The 17719-nt window shown below is 34.2% G+C and overlaps 1 protein-coding gene across 1 annotated transcript in view; it reads right to left on the bottom strand.

Moving 5' to 3' along the window:
* The window catches only part of LOC124358124 (disheveled-associated activator of morphogenesis 1), a 131912-nt gene that overhangs the window by 9221 nt on the left and 104972 nt on the right, over nucleotides 1-17719 (bottom strand). Inside the window, 10 exon segments of the mRNA XM_046810417.1 lie at nucleotides 1055-1306; nucleotides 7379-7484; nucleotides 7486-7575; nucleotides 8671-8732; nucleotides 9456-9759; nucleotides 10577-10738; nucleotides 14322-14458; nucleotides 14603-14980; nucleotides 15972-16169; nucleotides 16453-16579. Coding sequence (XP_046666373.1) covers nucleotides 1055-1306; nucleotides 7379-7484; nucleotides 7486-7575; nucleotides 8671-8732; nucleotides 9456-9759; nucleotides 10577-10738; nucleotides 14322-14458; nucleotides 14603-14980; nucleotides 15972-16169; nucleotides 16453-16579 — 1816 coding nt within the window.

The raw sequence follows: 17719 nt of genomic DNA, 5'->3' as shown, positions 1-17719 counted from the left end.
CGTGGTGTGGTTCAATTGAGAAAGAATAAGTTAATGCTGCTTGGTTGGATATAAACTTGGCGCCGTTTACTAAGTCGTTTCCTCTTTGCTTTTTGGAAACATATTTTTTAACTAAAAATCAATTTAACTACTTGCCATTCTTTAAAGTTGTAGCTAAAATTTTACAATGGCAACGTTTTGGTTCATACATAATGGAGTAGGAATTAAGAGGTAAAAATGCCACATTACTGAAATGAGATAAAAAAGTATTTGCAATATTTTATTTACTACAGTCATAAAACCTAAGATGCGCATATATACTAAAACCAAATGGGTTTCATTATAAAGTTTCTATTAATACAAATGTGACGTAAAGGAAATTATTTGAATGAGCAAGTAGATGTCATGAAGGAATGTGGATCGATACTGAATATGTGAAGGAAACAGGATTTTTCCGGACATTTGCCATCGTTAAGTGAAACAAGAAAACAGTAACACTACGTTTCGAGATCTGCAATCTGATCTCTTCTTCAGGTAAAGAACTAACCTAATACACAATTAGGTAAACTGACCTACCCTAGTTAGAGTTCACCAAAATACCAAGAAACGCATTCATCTCTTGCATACCTATAGGTTGTATTGTATTTACTGCCTGATTTCTGTAATTAGTTCTAAGTCGATCCATTTCTTCATTTGTGTGGAGCAGAACTTTACTTATCATAGCTTCATCAAATATTTCAAGAAAACTTGATAGAGGCAGTACAGATCCACGGGCGGTTCCTACAATATCACGTTTCGAGAGCAAAATGTTTCTCATTGGAGTACGAGCATTCGTAGGCTGCGGTTTAGTGTGCCACACATGCTTGTTCTTAGCTCTAATAATAGTAGCTTTAGGAATAAAAATATTTCAATCTACTGTAAATTGTGTTTGGTTGGAATCTGCATCGGGATCTGACGCATTTTCAGGTACAGCATCAGGCAAAATGTTATATTCAGTCAAATCGTTGGCACTATCATCATAAGTTGAAAGGTCAGCATTGGGCTGTGCTGAAAGGTTAGATCTAGGCCTACATACTTGCTGTGCGGTAGATGTTGATGGAAGCTCAATATTAGACTTACGCCTTTTCTTCTTCTTACGTTTCACCTCATTGTCACTGTCTGACTCTGATTCACTCTCGTAAACTCTGAGGCCTTTTTCTGGTGGAAAGTAGGTTTCATCTGCGTCTATATCGTCCACATCTGTGTCCTCTACTTCATCAACTTCACATTGGTCCTCATTGTCACTTCCACTGTCATTGGAAGAGCGATGAGTTTCCTCGTCACTAGACTCTTCCAGGTATTGTCTTATTTGACAGGTTAGTCATACGCTCACAGTCTTCATCCATTGTGAGAAAATCACAAAAACTAAAAATCTAAACACACGCACTAAAATCTAATGAAAAACAAACTATGATCAACTAAGGATAAAAGTTACACCATCACTTATGTATCGTCAGATTTACTACGCGAACTCGGAACAACAAAGAAGCAAGTGACCTGTTGGACGGCTACTCCGCGACTGAGCTAGTCTATTGGAGTGGGGAAGGTACTTTGGAGAGGGGGGCGTGACCTTGACTCTGATGGTGGGTGTGGCATTTTTGCAAATGGCGAGTCGTCATTTTTACGATACATAAGTGTTTCTAGGGTTAATCGGTCATTATTACATTACCAACATGTGCTTTACCAGCCTAATATGATTTTTAAGTCCAATAAGGTTTATTTGTTGACTTATAGGGATGAATTTCAGACAGAAGATATCCAAGGAAATTCTCTTATACTTGGGGGTTTTTCCAATATTTCCTATATTTTTTTGATCTCAAGATAAACGCTGAGGAAGCTAATACTAAAATCATAACCTTGAAATACAAATAGCCTCGAACTCCTTATACAATTGTATAAATAATTAAATTAAAACATTTCGATTTTACTATTCCATAGTTCGATTGGAAAAGTCTCCAAATTAAAGGAATAAATGTGAAATATATACATATATATATATATATATATATATATATATATGTATATATTTCTTTTATTCCTAACTATTGCACAAGAACAAATCTGAATTAAAAAACAGATCGATAATTTAATATATTATTTCGTTTATTACATAAAACAATTACCAGAATCTGTAAGCGAGACGATATGCTCATTACAGGAGATATTAAAATAAAATAAATTTCAATTTAATGGAAATTTTCACAACCAAATACACGTCTGATAAAACATTTTCAAAATTAAGAACTAATTGTTGCTATACAGCCTCTTATTTTGTTGCCATTGTACTTTAGTACGATCCTCGGTAAAACTATTTATTTATTAAGAACTCACAAGACTGTAGTAGAAAATAACGATCCAGGAAGTAGGTGAAAAGGAGTGACTTTAACTTCAGTTCTCAGTGTATGCACTGCCGACCTGGCGATTCGAGTCCGTGATTGGGTGTAAGCACTAGGCCAACCATCAATGCGTACCGTAAAATATTTATCGTCTTTTTTATCGAGTATGTGTGTTTCATAAATTTTATTTTACATGTTTTGAACTTCCGTTGAGTTTCGCGTTTTTATACAACCTGTGATGCGACTTTCAACCTAAAACATATAGTGATAATTTACCTAAAACATAAAATATAATCGAAAGCACTCCCAAGCTATTCACTATGTACTATTAAAGCAAGGAGCAGTTTCTTTACTGAATATTTATAAATTAACATACAGCTATAAAAGGAATTGTATGAGTTGAATGGTTCTTAAGAGTTCTTATAATGGCAGTATTTGCTATTTAAAAGTTAAACGCATTTTGAGCGGAGCACAGGCGTTTATTAGTCCATAATATATCGAGTCTGGCACGACATTTGTTTATCCTGTATAATATTTAAGGATGTTTTTTTTACTGAATATTTAGGAAATAACGTAAATACAAGAAAATTTTATGAGACGGTTGAATGGCTATTAGGAGTTCTTAAGATAGCAGAATTTGCTATTAAAAGTTAAATATAATTTGAGCGCAGTACTGGCGTTTATTAATCCAGATATTAAGCCTGGAGTAAATGTCTATGTCAAATCTGAAATCAATATTTGTATGACCTTTCAGTTTTTCTTACGTTCAACACAAACCAGGAGAAACCTGACAATATGAATGGTTGAAAACTTAAAATATTGAAATATTTAATATTCTCAATATTTTTAATACAACTAGGGCATGTTGTGAAATAAGGAAATGAAACTACAGAATGACTTCTGATCTGTGATGCCAGACTGATTATCACGGCCAGCTGATTGACATTACAGTGTCAAAAGCATAAACATCCTTGACAAAGCATCTCCACCCAACTTCACAGCTTTCAACCCGTAACAAAGGGAAATGTCTGATAAAACTTTAGTTGCTTCTTAGTCTTTCCTTAATGTGCTCCAGCTACGTATAATATTTTTACGCTTTTTGTTTTCTATTCACTTTGAAGCAGAAATAACCAGTATGAAACTAACTTCTTACATGCATGTCATATAACGATTAAAGAAATTAAAAGGAAATGTATTTTTACTTTTTCATATATTATTATTTGTGTGGAATTAAAATCTATAAACAATGTGTATGGATTTAATTTTCTTTGCATTTATTTGACAACTTATAACACAACATTAAAATAAATAACACAGTTACTTAAATCCTTTATTCATGAAAATATAAAATATTGGTAATCTAAAAAATAGACTATTGCTATTAATTTACTTCACTGTCAAAAGAATGCATCTACCAATAATTTAACTTAATCCGTGCAATTATATGACTGTATTAAAATATAATATTGACTAATTTATTAATATATTTAGCTGAGATTTAAAAAAGTCTACCACTCAAGGAAGTGTGCAAATTTTCTCTTCTCTCTACCATAACAGGTCTTGAGAACGAATCGATTTATAGACTTTGCACAAACCTTAGACTTCTGGTGCCTGGTCATGGTGCTGGTTAATCCACGGTATTAGGCTAAGCGTCTATGCGAGAACTAACTATGCTATAGAATTGAATGCTCTTATTTTACTATCATTGGGAGCAGGCATAATTTCTCATCCGTCTATTTGTTTCTTACTGTTTTCTGCAGGATATCTAAAAAAAACAAGCTGAGATATAGGTTTGAAATTTTGTTGTGAAAACGTATATGTACAAAAGCAACATCTGTGTTGACTTTGGTTAATGTCTTTTAATGGGATATGTATTAGCGCCAGCGAGGCGCGATGTGACGATAAACTTCAATCAACTCTTCAATGATTTATTTTACTAAGGGGGTTGAAATTTATATTTTTCCTGTCTATCAGCAGGGGCTGGAAAAATTGATCTTCAATCTATTTGTCTGCCAGGCCACACAATAACTATAGAAAGAATTGAGCTACAGAACTTTGAATGAAACTTCAGTGAAGTCTGTTACACGACTTTCATCATACTTCTTATCTTATAAATTAATTTCAGAAATAATAAGAACTAATTTATATAATGTTTTTATATGAAAGTTTACAAAAGCTAGTTTTCAAAATATATGAGTGGCATACAGCAAAAAAACTATATGGTCCCAAATTTATCAATTTTAAGAGATTTCCTATAAATTTAAATAAATGGGCCAAATTGGGTAAGGTACATTATACATATTGATAACACAATAACGTGAATAATTATAGAGAATCATTTTAGATAAATATCTAACACATTACTATTGTTATTTATTCAATATTATAAGATTATACGGTGCACTGTTCTAATGATACGATTCAACACTATGCAGTACATTAATCTAGATAAGTCAATAAGTGCCAAGAGTTATTAAACTTACATCTCCCAGAATACAGTATTCTATAGATACTCTGGCTAGGACAACAATTCATAAGGTATATAAGTAAGATTATTACACAAAGAGTGTTACACATTCAGAGTGTAATAATTTTTTAAAGAGATAGTAAAAAAGCAACTTCTCTGATGTAAACGCCCGTAGATCTGCCTTATCCTGGTACTCCGAGCCATAGCATTAAAATAAAATCTCTGATTGCAGAGTGTTTGCCATCAAATATAACTTATATAAACAGAGACAGTTTCTAATGAAGAGTGCAATGAAAGTGTCCAAATTAAGTCACAATGTAACTTGTCTGACATAAACATCTAGATCTGTACTGGCCTAGTACAATACGTTACTGTAAGCAATAGCATTATAATAAAGTCTCTGCTTGTTGTTTTCTTGGTATTAAATGTACAGTATATAAAGAGTGAGTTTTTTCAAATACAGAGTGTAATGAAATTGTTCAAAGAGAAAATAATTACGTAAGTTGTCTGACGCTAACGCCCATACAGAATTGTTTGTCCTGGTATAATACTGTTATCTGTGCGATGGCATTACAATATATTCGTAATATAATATAATTAAAATATAATAGTTTGATAGTTATGACATATAGCTTAAACATATATTGAGAGTTTAAAATGCAGAACGTAATTATAGTGTACAAAGAGAAAGTCCATTGAGAATGCTTTGTCATGGTGCAATACTGTTATCTGTGCGATGGCATTACAATATATTCGTAATATAATATAACTAAAATATAATAGTTTAATAGTTATGACGTATAGCTTAAACATATATTGAGAGTTTAAAATGCAGAGCGTAATGATAGTGTTCAAAGAGAAAGTTACAATGTAACTTGTCTGATGGCGACGCCCGCCGAGCGTGCTTTGTCCTGTTCTCTGTGCGATGGGAATACAATGAAAAAATTCTGAATATAGTCTGCTCTCTATTACATGTAGTTTATATAAACAGCTAAGATATTCTGATAAAATATGATGAGTTAAATAAACTCTTTTAAAGGTTCATTAATAAATTATACTATTAAATTTAGCTGTATAATTATCGGATACTCAAAAGTTGGATAGTGTGGCTTTTGTTAGCACAATAACATTACTCTGTGCTGAGGATTTAAAATATATTGTTTTGTGTATTGTATGTCGAGAGAGCCTTGGTAATCTGGAGCGAAACACCTTATAATCTCTGAGTAATTGCAATACATTGCGTTTTCTGGTTTCTGGTTGCAGGCCAGTAATTATATGTTAACAAAATTTGAGAGATTGAAATGAAGAGTGTAACAATTGTATTTTATCCATACGATCAGGACGTACCTGATGCTGACTTTTTAGTCTGTGCTTACCCAATAATCTAATCGGTGCTTTGTTAGCATAATAATATGATGGCTGTCGAATACAGACGATATAATAACATTTTGTACATACTGTGCGTGAACATTGCTGTAGAACATGACTGTCCTAGCTTCGTGATAATTGGTCGGCTGTGGCCTGTACATTGCACTTAATTATAGCCTGTTACTCGGAATTAGCGACGTAACATATACATTGTGAGTGTAATTTCTGTGAATAATGTGTCACAATCCAAAAGCATTAGAGTTAATAATTTTTTTAACAAAAAAGTTATATATATATATATAATATATATATATATATTATATATATATATTGTTTTACCTTTTTACTGAAGAGTTTCATGAACTTGCAGAATTTTAAAATGACGGAAGATTCTAGTTCACTTATTTCTAGTTACTCATACAAGATATAATTTTAAAAGTGACCAATATAAGCTCCATCTACAGCAAGCTATAATTTGTTTATGTAATATGATATAACTTAGCTAATCATCACATAAGTCTTAGGCTTACTATAAATACCAGACCATCGAAGAAATATATCAACCACCGTTTAGCCAGCAATATGACTCTGTTAAACAGTATAATAGATATGATCGTATTACGAAATTCGAATGTGAACAATAGCAATGAGTATTCTTCAGTAGCGTATAGTACGAATTCATGGATACATTTGTTATTTTTAAATACGAGTACACATCGTATTCTCGGTGTGTAGAAAGCCAATTTTAAATGTATAAGGACACAGCTTGGGTTTTCTCTAAAGCAATACAGGACATTTTTGCAAAACAATTAATTGATCGTTAACTTTGCTGGATTTGATTAAGGTTAACTGAGTGGGTATGAGAAAATTAAAAAAAATATTAAAATATCATTTTTTCTGATAATATCTTTTTTAGATTGACTGAAACTCAAAAAATAAGTTGGTCAAAATACCCTATATTTGTAAAGAGGCGGTACAATTGATTTTTAATGGGGGGGGGGGGTGGGGGGGGGGGGGGGTGGGGGGGGGGGGGGGTGGGGGGGGGGGGGGGTGGGGGGGGGGGGGGGTGGGGGGGGGGGGGGGTGGGGGGGTTTGCCACACATGACCTTCATTTTAAAGGAACTGCAGAGATAAATTTTTATTTCGAGAAGTTTTTGTATAACTGATTTACATATTTTACGATACTGACCCTCGTTTTCATGTCCTGGAAGAGGTCCTCGAGTTCGGAGAAGAAGCGGCAGGTGGCACTGGTTAGGAATTCCTTCATGACGGGTAGGAACCTGTCCACCAGCTGCTACAGGCTGTACTCGGTGGAACTCCAGTTCTCTCTCCACCTCCTTCAGGTTGTTGCGAAGCTGTGCCATATCCTTCTCCAACTCTCCCAGGCTGCAACAGTGACATGAGGTTCATGTTTACTTTACTAGCATTGTACTATCCATGGTTCAGTCTAATATCCCTGGGTATGTGCATAACTAACTTACAAACTAATCAAAACAGTAACACAATTTAGGTGGATGGAAGATTGTCTTACCATGTTAAAACATGGTAAACAACTAAATTAGTTGTTAAAAATTTGTCATTTACACAATTTTTATATCTGTTAATAATTTTGTTGAATGGTAGAAAAGATTAATTGTTCTGTGAGTCTCGTTAATAAGGTTAATAACAATTGAAAAATGGACAATTTTTACCGGGGCCCCTCTATTTTTGAAGGGATCGTACCAACAGACAGTGTGGTGGTAGGCCATGATTGAGGCCCGGCCGAATATATCTTCCAGAGCCCATGCCAAAGCTGATTACGGCCTTGCTTAGAGGATGTCCCGTAGGGAGTATCATGTAAATCTCAAACCACTTCATATACACTGTATTAATTACAAAACGCTGGCTTTTGAAATTAGATCAATATTGGATCATTAAACAGGCACAATTTTGTGTTGGATACATTTTTTAGGAATCACTCTATCAAGAAATAGTGCATTTTGGGTATTGAAAGTACTGATTTTGTAAAAGTACTGAAAATGTGTTTCCAGACACTTTACGCACACTGTATGTGATCCTAGTATATGTATAGACTACCACAGTACAACTAACATCATCCAGCTGACTATCTGTACTTTGTTACAGACTGTTCATTTCTAAATTAGTCAGAACATTGCTGCTAAAGTATGAACTGATTTCAAAATATACACTAGGATGTATTGAGATATTATAGTGATACAATTCATAGCAACCATATGCTGGCTGGAATTACTGCTGGGGGCAATGACTTCTTTGAACCATTAGTCATAAAAAAGTTCTAACAAAATTTTCAACATGTTTCAAACAATTTTGTATAGATACAAATCTTGTTAATGCCAATACGTTATGAAAGTCGTCCAGAGAACTTAAAGGTTCATCCAATAATAAGTTTATTGATCAAGTGTGTACAAGTTTACAAATAGTTTTAAAATCATTTAGTTATTAAAAACTGAATCGCAATACCTGACTTTGGCTGCTTCTTTCACATGTGGTAGGTCCTCCTCCAGCCTCAGAACGTCTCTGAACTGCAAAACAAATTAAGTATATATGTATATGCCTTAAAACAATTAATGTATAAACATACAGAGAAAAGATTAGGAAAATACTAAATTAGTAGAAATATAATAGAAGCGGTTCGTTTAAAAGATAAAAGGAGAGGAGCAAATACCCACTTTTTGGGTCATTCATGATTGACCCTATTCTGCTATTTATTTTATATGAACATTATTATAAGAAACTTCAATTACTCAATGCAATTTGGATGAATCCCTTGAAGAATCCTTGTCGTGATACACTTAACCCATTTATGACTTAGTATAGAGATAAATAGTTTCAGACCACGGGGCTGTTTTGTTATATCCAGCACAACAGACATGTTTTTCATTTGTAAGTTAAAGTATTGTAAAATGAAGAATAATAACATTTACCCTAACTATCTCTAGATATTGGTTGAAAGAACGTTCTCTTTTTCACAAGAAAACATATTGTTAAACTATTATGTACACATGGATTTTTGTAGTTGGCTCGAGTATGGATAATATAGTACCCTTTTATAAATCAATAATCATTCAAATTTGCTTTAGGGTTTTGGGCCATAAAATAACCAAAGGAAGATAGGAGTTTGACCAATTCATACATTTCAATGTCCATTGGCATGGCAAAGCTACCTCAGTCATTGTAACGCCTGTACTCCATCATAAGGCATTACATTAATGAACAATAAGTAGAACAATCTTTGCAGTCATTACCTTCTTTTCAAGGATCTCGACTAGATAATGCAGCAGTGTCGTGCCTTTGCAGGCACTACTCTTGGTGTCAGCGAGGCGATTCAGGGAGCCAAGCCTGAACCCTGTGGCATTCCCACGGGCTCCACGATTCATGTAGTTCCCCAGTGCCAACACGATCTCCAGCAGTCTTCTCAGCCTCCTAGATCTGGACACTTCTCGGGATGCTTCCATCACAGCTCTCACCCGTGGCTCGATCTCATTCACCCATACACCAAACCTCTTCTTGTAGTGTAGACTGCGCAGCCTCTGTTCATAATGAGGTATCCTGCACAGAAATTGTGTGAGCTGATTAATTATTGTAGACCACACTTTGGATACGTAATTTCTCCAATTCAACTTTTAGGCTGTCTTATCTGTATAGTATACAGTATAATGCTAATCAGTATTATGTTCTCTGTTGCTTTTTAAGAGTTTTTTTTAAGAGAACTAATAATTCCTACTTAAATTCAATAGTTTTTGTTTTATTAATTAACAATTTTTACATTCCTGAAAAATATATAATTATAGTTTAAAAGTGAGTAATATGGCATCCTTTAGCAGAATACTTGCAAGGTTGTACAGGAAAAAATTTATTTTTTATTTTTTAAACATGATTCTTTTTAAAAAGGATTATTTTCAAAATTTTAATACAATTAAAATAATAACAACAACTTTAAAATAAGCCATATTTGTAAGATATAGAACACAAATTGTACTGAAACAGTTACCTCACACCAAATTAAATTTTAGTAATCTGTGCTTTCTCTTTGCTTTTTTCAGTTATTAATTCTAGAAGAAGTGTGCCATCTATTTTTCAAAAGCTGAAGGTGCTTTGGATCTTAACGGAGGGGTATTTTTTTAAATTGTTTTGATATGAGGCATCATGCTTTTAACCTATAGGCCAGCTCACACTGCATGTTTATTCATCCACCTGACAGATAGTTTGGATGCTTATTAACTAATGTTGTATAGGGCTAAAATGAAAATGGCCACTCATACAATCAGATATTCAAGGACTCCCGGAAAGTATTCAAGATTACCAACTACAACATTCAATAGAAAAATAATGATTTAATAAAATAGCACTTTTAAATATAGCATACTTGGATATCTCGTAGAGGAACCGGTCGGCACGTGCCAGATTATCAATCTCCTCACTGTGTTCCTCCAGCAGAGCAGCCTCCTCGGAGCTGGGAGTAAACTTGAGCAGCTGTTCGACCATGTCCAGGGGTAACTGGTCCCGACTGTCCATGCTCATGATCACCCTGACAACAGTGGTCATTGTTTACAACTGACATTTGGCTACAAAGTATAAAAATAGATAACGGGTTTTCTCTGCTCTCTTACAGAACAAATACAAAACCAATAGTCCGGGTCAATTTAGACATTGACCCTTGGCAAAAATTCCCAGAAAGCTGAAAATTTGCATATATGTTAGGGACACCATTGGTATGAAATTGAGAAAAGTCCCCATTGATCCCATGTCTGCAAAATTTTTTATTCAAGGTCAAATTTCACAAAAAATAGGTTTTTTGAACTTATCAGCGAAACGGTTAGGTTTATGAAAAAAATATGTCCAAACAAAAATTGTAAAATCATCTAATTATCTACAAAAAACGCTCCTTATACTTTTTTTTTCATAACACTAACCATTTTTGAGAAAAAACAATTACAAAACTTTCATACACTGTATTGTCTATAATATGAACACGTTTCCACGCCACCTATGAGTTAGTGTACCTAGCACGATTTTTTTAATGTGGTTTTCCCCAGTAGGCCTATTTCACAGTCTATTCCAGTAAAATTTTAAATGAATGTTTGGTTATTCTTCTTTTTAGTCGTTGCACTCTTGTCAGTGTGGTCGTTGTCGATCAGGTACCGCTCGAGTGACAAGTCCCGTTATATTTCATTGTAACATATTTTATTCGTCCTTCATCATCATTAGGTATTTCCTCTTCTTCCCCTTCATCTTCTTTTCTCTCTATTTTTCTTCTTCTTCCTCATCTTCTTGAGTAGACATAAATTTTACTAACAGCAATACATCAGTTGTTTCGTCATTTCATGTAAAATCCTTCTTCTGCTGGAGATTCAACATTTGAACACGATTGGCCTTGACAAGTAGTGCACGCTAGTGAACAAAATAAGATTACTTTTTTTTGCGGCCGCATCTTAAGTTACACCTCTTTTTTGCAGTTCAAAAACAGAATTAAGGAGGTTTTCTGGTTCAGGTGGAAGAAGCGTGTGGGATATGCTTCCAACCCCATTGTTCTGGGTCTAGTTGATTACCAAGCCACACAGCTGAAACCTAGTAATATACATGATAAAACTGTTGGTGAGCGGAAGGTGCGGTTGGAGGAAAGGATGGCTAATTGCACACGTTTTTATTACGTGTTTGTTTTGCAAAAGATAAGTAACGTTAATTTGTATATGGAAGTAAATTTTGGAGCTCCATATAAAGACAGAAGAAAGCGAGTTTCTGGTGAAGAGTTGATATCTCTGAAAGCTTGTAGGCTTTACACATGTAATAAAAGTTTCTTTTTCAAACAATTAAAAAATTGTTGTGTTTTACCCCTTCGAAACATTACTGATGTTGTATCTCCGACAGTCATAAAATCGCATGTAAAAAACTGTATATGATTGAACCGATTGATTATCTTCCCGAATAATTACTGGCGCGTTGATAGGACCTTCAATTGCTCATCTTTGCCTTTATGTTTTTTCACTCCAAGCTTGATTGATAATATCAATGATAATTTAACAAGAAAACATACAATGTTAATTGTCCTAATTTCTGAGTAATAATGAATCTATTACCATAATTTAACTTCAATCGTAAATTTAATTTTTCTATTATCAGCACTTACGTTTTTACATATATTTTCTAATTCTTCTAACGTAAACTGGCAGTCATCACCTCTTTCAATAATATGAAAATATTTCCCCCATGGTGAGATACAATGCTTCATCTTGAGGACGGCGGCCGACTTAGCCTCCAGTGGTCGGCTTAAAAAATGATACAAAGCAATCATTATGGTACTTTAGCTTCAGCAGCAACTAAATCGTGTTCAAACCGATGCGAGCAACAATAGTTTTTGCGGTGTCATCAGAACGAGACTGAGCTGCTTTCATAACTGAGTCTTTAAATGAATGAGTTATAACGTTACAAATTTTACGACGAGATTTCTGTGCTTGTTTTCTTTTTGTATTCCTCACTCAACTTGTCGGCGCAAAATAAACAACAATTTTTAAAAGAAAAATATGACTCACTTACATGTGCTCTAGTACGAGGAGGACTTTTTGAGAGGCAATAGCTTATTCCTCTTCATGTTGCTGTTTTGCTGCTGCAATTGTACTCTTTCTATTGTATTGTTTGTGACACACTGCACATGATTTGTCGCTGAATTTACATTCTTCAAGTAATCATTAAATTGATTCCTCCCTTGAATACTCCCGTTAGTAACGTCTTCATACCGCGATCAACAATATCGCATTCACTTGAAGATAAAAAGTTTTAGTGCAAAATAAAAACACTATTGCGACATATTTTCAACAAAAAGTGATACAAGCACAAACTTTAGCGGAGAATATTTGAAATAACTACATTTTTTTCACTACGAAGAAATTTTAGAGACTAACGGTGATTTAGGTGCGACCTCAGAAAAGCAGGTCTAGACGGAACGGGCACTCGAACAATGGAAATGGCAGGCAGATGTTGTTCAAAGGGCACATGGTCCCTTAAAATTAGGTACTCCGTTTTTTTTAATATCATATTCTCAGAATTATCAGTCAATATGAATGTATTAGTCACGCAGACTTATAGTTTTACTTATATTACACGCCCAATGGTATCATAGGCAGCTTGGTCGTTCTTATTATGGACAATACAGTGTAAGAAAGTTTGTAATTGTTTTTTCTCAAAAATGGTGAAAAAAAAGTATAAGGAGCATTTTTGTAGATAATTGGATGATCTACAATTTTTGTTTGACATATGTTTTCATAAACCTAACCGTTTCGCTGAAACGTTCAAAAAACCTATTTTTGTGAAATTTGACCTTGAATAAAAAATTTTGCAGACATGGGATCGATGGGGACTTTTCACAATTTCATAACAATGGTGTCCCTAACATCTATGCAAATTTTCAGCTTTCTGGGAATTAATGCAAAGTTACCCCTATTTTTTGGCTAAATTGACCGGACTACAAACTGAATGTAAATTTCATGCATCAATGTCCAGTAGTTTCATAATTTTACATTTTCAATATTTGATTTTTAGTGTTTAAATTATATTACAAATTATACTAAATAGAATGTTAACAAAATTATATAATCAAATCTTTTAATAGCGGATATTATGATCAACATTTTGCCCTTTTGGTCCTTATAATAATAAATACTTATATTTCTTTGCCTTTAGTCACTTTTTTTATCAACAAGTTAATTTTTTAAATTTAAATTTTATTCTTTTCCAAGTAATTATTTTCATAGCCAGCAAGAAGTCTATTCATATAATAAATATTTTATTCAAAATAGTAATGCTGCATTTGAATTATTTTTTAGTTCTTAATTTTTAATAAATATCCAGAGAAATAAAATTAAAAGAATTTTAGAGTCTACATATATCAGCAGGACCTTTAGCTTAAGTGATCCACAATATCAAATCACATTTCGAACTGATTCAATAGTACAATAAACAATAACAATTTGGTAACCAATATCCAAGTGATTATTTTGTGCTACTGTGGAGAAACCTCACACTGTACCACACAGAAAAATTAATATCTGCAAATATACCATCTAAAATTTAACAGACACATCAGATACAGTACGAAAGGAATATTCTAATCTTACTTTGATATGTCTTCATCCGACATCTTCAGTTTTGACAGCAGAATTGTGCAGTTTTGTGCTCTTCTACCATCGATGACCGATAGGATCTTTGTCTTGCCTTTTCCAAGTTGTCTAAGATCTTCAATCGATCCATCATTCTGCAAATTAAATATGATATTTATATACTGTGCATTCACACACATAACTGTGACTCAGAAAGCACTGTTTCTACATCATTGTGATTGATAATACATGTAAAAGACATTCTTGCCAATATGTTACAAAAAATACAATTCACTTACTGCAACTCCATTTTTCTGATAGGCGCAGAAAAGTTTGTCGATGTTCTCCAGCTCCATAGCAGTGTAGAGTTTGGTGTCGTCCAGTTCTGTCCAGACGGTCCCAGTCACTTTCGTGTCGGGTAGTTTGGACCAGTTGAATGACTTGAGCGGGTTTGATGGCTGGGGCACATTTTTGACGACAGCAGGGCGGGGTGCTGTGAGTGAGGCAGGAGGATTGGGTGCAGAGGGCGGTGGAGGAGGTCCAGGCGCAGGAGGAGGTGGGGGTGGCATGGCGGGTGCAGGGCAAGGAGGGGGAGGAGGAACCTTACCTCCAGCTTCGGATAACCGATTTGTATCGTGACCATTTTCCAACCCATTAAGTTTACCCAGTCCAACAGCCTGAAAATAAAAACATTTATAAGAATTCAGATTATTAAAATTATGAGTTACAATTGGCATTCATATAAAAGCATTTATAGTACCACTTTGACACAGCAGTGGGACTGAATGTGTCTCACATACTAACTGGTAAACAATAAGAGATGACGTGGCAAAACCAGCTATTGGTATTTGCAGGACTTCCTGATAGGCTTTGGTCAGACAAAACAAATCCTAATAAATGGTATGTTAATCATGGTTGTTGATGTTTGTTGATTCCTGTAATAACTTTATGATTTTGTGTTCTAAGTTCTTAAAATAACTATTGAGAGATTGTTTTATCTGCTTTACAATAACTTTAAATGTGTATGTATGATCTCAAATTGTATCGTAAACTAATTTATCAACATTTTTCACTTGTATATACAGTCACCATGAAAATTTAAAATATTTCAAGTTGTGGCACCAACTTTTGGATCCCATCATCAAAGAACTCTGTCGCCTGAGTTAGTAACTGTTTCTTTCAACACTTCTTCATTTTCCAAGCGCTTTCCACCAAAGAGTTCTATGAGCTTTGGAAAAAGATGAGTCTGATTGTACTAAATATTAGGTGTATGGTGGATGATCCAGTAATTCCCAAAGAAACTTGTCCCCCCACAGTGCTCAGGCGAGATACTAACAGTTTATGCATGTGTTTGTGTTTATATTAAACTTACAGAAGTAAGTTAATAGAAACTGTCATTTATTTAATTGCAAAGTATTGATTTTGATAACTAATTGTTCAAGGATATGATAACTTGTCAATCACTCTGTGGCATTCATACCAAATTACAAATTTACAATAATAAACAAACTAAAGATTGCCATTAGTCAATATCGTTTTATTAGTAATTTTCATTTTTTAAATTTGAATTCATAAGTAACTAATTTTTTTTAGAAAGTGTGAGTTCCATGTTCCATAGTGTCTACAGGATACATTATTTATATTTGTACAGTAAGCTCTTCCATGTACCTTGGCATCATCAGGCAGAGATCCAGAACTGAGCAACCTCTCCAGCCTCAGTCGTTCACTCTCCTCACAACACACCCGATGTTCCAGGTCACTGGTCCGGTCCTCCAGCTGAGAGATCTTCTGCCTGGACTCCAGGTGGGCTGCAGTCTCCTTCTCCAGCCTCTCCTTCACCCGCAACAAGCTTGCCTCCATGTCTTCCTACATAGTTACATAGATCTATAGTCACAACTATTCATCCAGACAAATCACTTGGGACAATGGTGCAGCATTTAAGAAACTTATCATTTGAATGGATAAGGTTAAAGTGATTCTCCAAGATGAGGAATAAGGTGGACAAAAGAAAATTCCCGTGAAGATACAATAGACCAGAATTATAGGATTGATATTCCTTGTGATGTATGTTTTCATAGGAATTCCTTTTCCACTAAGGAAGAAAAAACTAGAAACTACTACTGAACTACTATGATAATGTAGCTGTTACCTTCTCCTGTGTCCTCAAATCAAGCTCTTGTTCTTTCTTTGCGAGTTTTGTTGCCATGTCAGTATTCTCCTTTTCCAGCTCATCCGCTTTGTTTCTTGCAGCAATAAGCTCTTCTTCTTTGGCTAATCTGTAATCAAGTTTGGATAAGAAGTTGGTGGTTTGTAAACACGTATTAATAACTTGTACATTCCAAAACAAAGTTATAACACTTTTTAAATAATTACTTTTGATTTTTTTATTACTAACAAAACAAAAGAAACACTATATTATTTAACTATTTAGGAAAACGATTTTTTTTTTAATATCACAACTTACAATAAAATAAAATACAAGAAAACCCAAAGCGCACAAGAAAACCCTAGCTTTCAATTCTAGACCATTGGTTCATGTCATGATATCATGTCAGCCATTAGATCCTAATCATGCTGTAAAGTACCATCAATTAAAAATAATCAATAGGTAAAAGAATCACTAAACAGTTCTAGGAAGATTTTTACACACCTTGGTAAATATGACCAACATTAATGAATGGTTAAACGCAAGGTACATCTGTAGTAGTCACTAATTTATCCACAACTATCATACATGTGGTCTTGAAGATATAATGAGTACATAAATGGCATAAAATTGTCTCCATTACCCACAACTCTAGAGACATCTAGAAAGTTTTGTTTGGCTCTGGAGGTGTTGTTTGAGCTACTACAGTTTTAATCACAATTATATAACAACATACATAATTTTTTAATACAAACACATTTATTGTCGTATTAAAACTACGAGTTGTATGACAGTATCAACATCTTACAATTGTTATAACAAAGTCAATAGTTAAAAACAACAAGGGTCTTAGATTTATTCAATGATCAAAAGAAATCGTCCTAAACAGAGGAATCCAATTAAGAGAATCAGGTTTAAAGCGTAAATGTGATAATCTGCATTAAAAATTCTTCGACTGAGTAAAAGCACCCGTCCACCAAGTGCTCCCTCAATTTTAGCTTGAATTCCGATTTGTTCTGGATGCACTTTAGGCAATCAGCAAGCCTCCAAAATAACCTGGGGCCAACATTAAGAGGCAAACCTGCAGCTCTGTCGGAGGTTCACACGTGATCAGGTGTTGTGCCCGTGTGCCGCAGGATCCATCAATGACTGATACACTATTGAATTTTGCAAACATTAACAGTTTCAAAGATGTATAGTGATGGTAGTGTTAACAAATTTAATTCTTTGAACGCACTTTTACAAGAGTCTCGTTTACTTAGACCCGCAA

Source organism: Homalodisca vitripennis, chromosome 3 (assembly GCF_021130785.1).
Source record: "Homalodisca vitripennis isolate AUS2020 chromosome 3, UT_GWSS_2.1, whole genome shotgun sequence".
NCBI classification, from domain to species: Eukaryota; Metazoa; Arthropoda; class Insecta; order Hemiptera; family Cicadellidae; genus Homalodisca; species Homalodisca vitripennis.
This window is presented reverse-complemented; position numbering and strand designations above follow the sequence as displayed.